Below are 6657 nucleotides of genomic sequence, written 5' to 3'. Positions count from 1 at the left end.
GTGAGCCAAGTAAGCGAACCCAGTCCGCGAACCGGCGAAGTTCACAAACCCGAGAATTTCTGCTGGAGTTTTTAAACTCTATTCGGTGTCTTAAGTCCGCGAACCTAGTCTGCGAACTTTAGAAGGTTATATATATCTAAAGATGATATATGAACTTAATCTTAAAAGACTTAGGAATGCTTTTGCAAACCGTGGCTATTAAAGTTCATGAACTGATTCTTGTGAATCAAATCATCTTTGCTTTAATTGTGTCTTGTGTAGTTACATAAGATTTCCTTGCAATTGAACAACTCTCTTAACTAGTTCATTTGAGTCATTTAAACTAGTTATGGTGAAGAAGAACATGGTTGGTATGAAATGCTCTTATGGTTAACCTCTTTGGTTAGACTATTGTTGAACCAACAATGTACACGTTTGGGTGCGGTTAAGAAACCTAGAAGCGTACAGTTATTTGTGTATGACAAGCTAAGTTTTCGATCTAACGGTTGAGAAATATTAGCTTGAATCTAAATCAGGTTTTCATCTAACGGTGGATATTGATTGCTTTGTAAGTAAGGCAAAACCCTAATTTGAAAGACTATATAAGGGGACATCTAGCAACTCTGCAAAACCAATCCCCACACCTTACGTGTGCTACTAGTTTGCGTGCTAGAATCGGTTCTCCTTTAACCTTTGGTTTTCTTCTTCTAGACTTGAAGACTTCATTGGGATTGTGAAGCCAGACCGATACTACTTTTATCGTAGTTGTGTGATCTGATCTTGCATCTTCTATCGTAATAGTACAATCATATTGATTGGCTAGAGATTGTTTGATTTCTCCGATAGGCAAGATATAAAAGTAATCACAAACACCTTCGTCTCATTGTTTGTGATTCCACGACATCTTGTTTCGCTACCATACGATTAAGATTGTTGTGAGGTGATTGATTAATCTAGGTTATTCTTCGGTAATATAAGACCGGATTATCAATTGGTTCTTGTTCACCTTGATTATTATTAAAAGACAGAACAAAAAACTTTAGGGTTTTTCTGTGGGAGACAGATTAATCCTTTGATAGACTTGTCTGTGTGAGACAGATTTGTTTATTGTTAAAGCCTGCGATTTTGGGTCGTACCACCTCTTAGTTGTGGGTGAGATCAGCTAAGGGAATCAAGTGCGTAGTATCCTGCTGAGATCAGAGGCATAGGGAGTACAACTGTACCTTGGATCAGTGAGAGACTGATTGGGATTCAACTACAGTCCAGTCCGAAGTTAGCTTGGAATAGGCTAGTGTATCTAGCGGCTTAATACAGTGTGTATTCAATCTGGACTAGGTCCCGGGCTTTTTCTGCATTTGCGGTTTCCTTGTTAACAAAATTTCTGGTGTCTGTGTTATTTCAGTTTCCGCATTATATTGTTTATCTTTATAATTGAAATAATACATGTTGTGCGTGTAGATCATCAATTGGTATAATCCAACCTTTGGTTGTTTGATTGTCATTGATTGATCCATGGACATTGGTCTTTGGTACCGTCCAAGTTATTACTTGTGTTTGATTAGGGCTCACTGATTTCTATTAGCTTGAGTAAATAAAAAAAAGAGAGATATTAACTCCTTGAGATACTTTTACCTAGATTGAATTTGATTGTCTAGTTGATTCTATATGAAGTATTTCGGATTTAGTCCATACAGATTGCTAAGCGAAATATTGGGTGGTGTTAGACCCCCGCTTTTTCAGTAAGTAGTATATATACAGTAAGTGCTTGCCTCATGCTTTGATTCTTTCTTATTTAATTAAATTAGCCTCCTTAGATGTATAATACAAACAAATACACATTTCAAAGTGTCTTTTAATTTATGTTAGGAATCATGATTTTGATTGACTAGTTGTACATGTATCTAATATATCGTTTACATTTTCACTGAATTCCGAATGGTTTGATGACTTCTCATTTTTTTTAGTTGGGGATAATCATGTGGTAGCTGACTTGTTAAGTTTTGGATTGATCTTCCAGATTACTACTCATTATTCTGTTTCTTTTAATGCAGAGCGTGTAGAATAATACAATCGAGGTAGACTTGAATAGGTCAGGTAATCGTTTTGGTGAAATGGACATGTATCCTGTTAATGATTCTATCCATGTTATATGCTGGTTTGTTGGTAAAGATGATATGTTTCTGAAATCAAGTATAAAGTAGTGAAGATAATATCGCTCCATGTTAGTTAAAATATGCTTCCAAGTTTGTGGTACCATAAAGTTTGTTCTGTTATGATAAATATGTATGTTAGTCATGACTATTAATGTCCCATAAGCTAGAGTTTTTTGTTTTTGGCATAGTCTAATCTGTGTAGTCATACTTCCCTTTTGTTTTCTTATCGTTATTTATAATCTAATTTGTGTTGGGGATTGTAGAATGACTGGACAATGTGAGAAAGGATGGATGACTATTGAAGATAGGTGTAGTCTATTTTATAGAGAAGGGGTGGCTAAGTTTATTGCTTTTGCATACAAGAACAGAATTAGAAACTCGCAGTTCTGCTCCTGTCCTTGTCGTCATTGTCATAATAGGAAATCCATGATTTTTGCACTGGTGAGACATGATTTACTAGACTATGGCATGCTTGATTCATATGTATTTTGGTCTCTACACGGGGAGAAGTCGAAACCGAGATCAGCATCAGCGTCATATGTAAATCAGAATAATGAAGCAGATACAGTTGAAGAAGAAACAGTAGTGGAGGAAGTCGTTGAAGAGAGTCGTCGAGATGATAGGTTAAATGAATTTGTTGATAAAAAATTTGGAATATTCGAAGGATTAAATGAGAATGTCAATGCCGGTGATTCCGAACATCCCTTTCAGGAGCCTAATGTAGGTGAAAAATACAACAAGTACCAAAAGTTAGCGGAAGAGAAGATTTATCCAACATGTGAGAATTGTGCGACAACTCTTTCTGTGATTGTGGAATTGCATCATGTCAAGAAGAGATTTGGTTGGTCTGCAAATAGCGTCACTTACCTCTTGGGATTACTAAGAAAATGGTTTCCAGAGGGAAACACTTTCCCTATAAAGTACCCGATAATGAAAGAGATGTTGAAGGATATGGGAATGAAGGCAGATAACATCCACGCTTGCATTAACCACTGCGTGTTGTTTCTAAAAGATTTGAAGGATGAGATAGAATGTCCAAGTTGTGGAGCATCTAGGTACAAATTCAGACAAGGGAAGGATGGAGTTCAAAGAGTAACAAAAGAGTCTGTTTTAGTATTACGACATTTTCCACTTCCTCCAAGACTTAAGAAATACTATACTATACCATGGATTTCTGAGGATATGACCTGGCATGATTGTGCAGAAGCTTCTTCAGAGTATATGCGACACCCAATCGACTCTACACAATGGAAGAAAATGAAGAAAAAGTGGCTTGAGTTTGCAAAGGAAGCGTGAAATGTGTGGTCGGGCATTTCTATTGATGGTTTTAATCCTCGCGGCATCCAGTGTACCAGTTACAGTTGTTGGACAGTCATCTTGGTTCCTTACAATCTGACGCTATCACTATGTATGAAGCCAGAGTTTCAGATCATGTCACTACTAATACCATGACCTAGGGCACCCGGTCAAGACAACTGCGTTATGCTTCAGCCATTAATAGATGACCTGATTAAACTTTGTGATTAAAGTGTTTGCTCTGTTAGCCCAGTTGCTTGTGGAAGCCATTTTGTCTCCATTGTTTACCCATCATGAAGAAGCTCAACTCGGTCACATCTGATCCGACAGTTACAAGAAGAAAGGTCAAAGGAAAAAAGGGCGGATTAAAAGGAAATTTGAAATTAAAAAAAGAAGGTTCAATTATATCAACAAACTCCTGTTTTTTCTCATTGGAGTATCAATCATATATCTTGTTACTGGAAATAAAAAATATGGTTATAACAATCGTATCTTTTCTACCCAACAATCTCGCCAAAAAAATTCCTTCTTTTGGAGAACAAAACCCTAACCCTACATATCTATACAATTATAATAGACAAGGGGAAGCGGAAGCCGAATCACAGGAAAACTCTATATTGAAGTTCACTATGGCAACAGGTAGTGATAATCAAGTCATTGACCTAGCAGAGAAATTCAAGAAAGCAGCATTGGATCTTGATGCTGAAGATGAAGCAGAAGTTCAATTGGTTGGAAATGATGTTGTTGAAGAATCTGGTGAATGGGAAAATTGTCTGGTAGGCATGATTGTAATGGAAAATGGATCAATGGGGTTCAAAGCTGTAGAACACCATATCAAGTTTACATGGTCTTTTATACCAGAAGGTGAAGTCAAGGTGGTGGAGATAGATACAAATGTAATGGTATTCAAGTTTATTGATGATGATACAAAGCAAAAAGTTTTTATAACAAGGCCATGGAGTATCAACAATTACTTGGTCATCCTGCATATCTACAACTCTTCAGTGATGTATAAAGAACTGGACTGGGATCACCATTTCTTTTGGATCCAACTAAAGAAACTTCTACCAGAACACCTAAATGTCATATCAGTAACAAAAATTGGAAAACTGGTGGGAGAAGTTATTGCTATTGAGCCAAAAGATGATATACCAGTGGACAAAGATGGTGTCAAAGTCTGTGTCTTCATCAACATCAATGAACCAATGAGAAGAGGAGCTATGGCAAAGACAAATGCAGGTTACACAAGGTGGATCAAGTTTTTCTATGAGAAACAGCCCCATAACCTTTGTCCTAAATGTTTTATCATAAAACATACAACAGGAGCTTGCAAGGCAGCAACTGATTTTCTCACTAAAGCCCATGCCAAATCTTACAACTTTGGTGTAAGTAACATCACTAGGAAGAAGAAGCTGACTGAAAAAAACAATGTTGTGACCATTCCAAGCTGCAAAACTAAGAAGCAAATCAAAAATGCTCCATTCATCTTCCCAGAGGATGGAATTCTTATTGATCCAAGGAATGAAGCTTTAGAATATGGTGAAGGTGGAAGTGAACCATCAAGGCTTGGGAAGAGGATTAGGATATCTGAAGATAGCAGACCTGATGCAGGCATCTCAACTGAAATTGCTCATGATGGGAAATAACTGGATTCAAAGGCTACTGACAGAATCACAGAAAAAGATAGACAACCCAGTAACATCATAGGGGAGGATAAGGTAAATCTAAAAACTCATTTCTTATTATTCCCAACTTCTGTGCATTACATACAAATCCATATCCATCATTTTTCCAATTGCTTTTATTGTGTCACTCAATTACAAAATAACTGCATACAATTTATAAAAAGTTTTAAAAACATGAAAATCATTGCATGGAATGTTTGTGGTTTTGATAACAAGGATACTAGGAATCACCTCCATATGCTCATAAAATCTCAAAACCCATACATAGTTTTCCTATCTGAAACAAAGAATCAGCAGAAAAGAATGAATTATCTTCTAGCCAGATGCAAATACCCAAATGTTGTTTTTTCAACCCCAATGGCTTATCTGGAGGGTTATGCCTTATGTGGAAAGATAACATTAATCTGCAGATTGTGGACAAGAACTATAACATGATAAATTGTCTTGTTAATCTTAATAGTCAGAATACTAGTTCCTTAATAACTTGTTTGTATGGGGCTCTAAATGAGTCTGAGAAAACTAGGAAATGGAACCATCTTAATGCTTTAAGGGCTACTTATCCAAACCCTTGGATCGTTATAGGTGACCTTAATTTCATTTTGCATAATGATGAGAAAGAGGGGGGAAATCAAGTTAGTCAATCTGAATTAGAGGCCAATAACATGCTTTTAAACATTAATAATCTTTCTAGTATGCCCTACATTGGAAACCCATTTACTTTGACCAATAGAAGAGATGGTAATGAATTTATCCTAGAGAGGTTATATATAGCTGTTCTTTCTTATGATTGGACAAATATTTATATTAATGTTGCTCTTTATCATCTAACAGTTGTAGGAAGTGATCACTTCCCTATCATGTTGCTTACTAGCAAGATGGAAAATAGCACCAAAAAACCTTTTAGGGTGAATAAGGCCTGGTTTAGAGACCTTAGCTGTACTGAGATCATTAAATCAGAATGGAAATGTAATCAAAATGGTTCTCCTGCTTTCTTGTTCACTCACTGTCTTAGGAATACTAAATTTGGTCTAAGAAACTGGAACTATCATCATTTTGGAAATATAAACACTCAAATCTCAAACCTGTAAGGACAATTGTCTGTTCTTACTAGTACTGTTAATGGTTAGAAATGACAGTAGAATAAATGAGTTAACTCAACAACTCAAATACTGGTATGATATTGAGTCATACTACTGGAGGCAAAGAGGTAAGGATGACTATTTGCTCCAGGATGATAGAAATACAGCTTATTTCCACCACAAAGCTAACTATAGAAGGCAGAAAACTCAAATAGAATCTTTACAAGACAATCATGGTATCTGTCTAGATGAAAGGGATTGATATTGAAAATGAATTGTTAAGACATTTTAGTTCAATGAGTGAAACTTCTAACCCTCCTTTCTCTGAGATGTTTTTATCCAATGTTAATGCTGCTATTTCTAATGATGATAATGCCATGTTAATTGCTATACCTTGTGCTGAAGAAGTTAAGAAAATTGTTTTTGAGATGAAACCATGGACTACTCCTGGTCCAGATGGTTTCC

At 36.2% G+C, this 6657-nt stretch overlaps 2 protein-coding genes across 2 annotated transcripts; both read left to right on the top strand.

Annotated features, from left to right (window-relative positions):
- The first annotated feature begins 2396 nt into the window (after positions 1-2396).
- Positions 2397-3428, top strand: LOC113279457. Its single transcript, XM_026528153.1, has one exon. The coding sequence runs from the start codon at positions 2397-2399 to the stop codon at positions 3426-3428; it is 1032 nt and encodes a 343-aa protein (XP_026383938.1).
- A 2116-nt stretch (positions 3429-5544) lies between these two features.
- LOC113279456 lies at positions 5545-6201 on the top strand. Its single transcript, XM_026528152.1, has one exon. It carries the CDS (start codon positions 5545-5547, stop codon positions 6199-6201), a length of 657 nt encoding a protein of 218 aa, XP_026383937.1.
- Positions 6202-6657: the final 456 nt, after the last annotated feature.

Source organism: Papaver somniferum, chromosome 5, assembly GCF_003573695.1.
Source record: "Papaver somniferum cultivar HN1 chromosome 5, ASM357369v1, whole genome shotgun sequence".
NCBI classification, from domain to species: domain Eukaryota; kingdom Viridiplantae; phylum Streptophyta; class Magnoliopsida; order Ranunculales; family Papaveraceae; genus Papaver; species Papaver somniferum.
This window is presented reverse-complemented; position numbering and strand designations above follow the sequence as displayed.

Coding starts and splice junctions, on each gene's coding strand:
- LOC113279457 (XM_026528153.1), top strand. CDS start 2,397: ATGACTGGACAATGTGAGAAAGGATGGATGACTATTGAAGATAGGTGT.
- LOC113279456 (XM_026528152.1), top strand. CDS start 5,545: ATGATAAATTGTCTTGTTAATCTTAATAGTCAGAATACTAGTTCCTTA.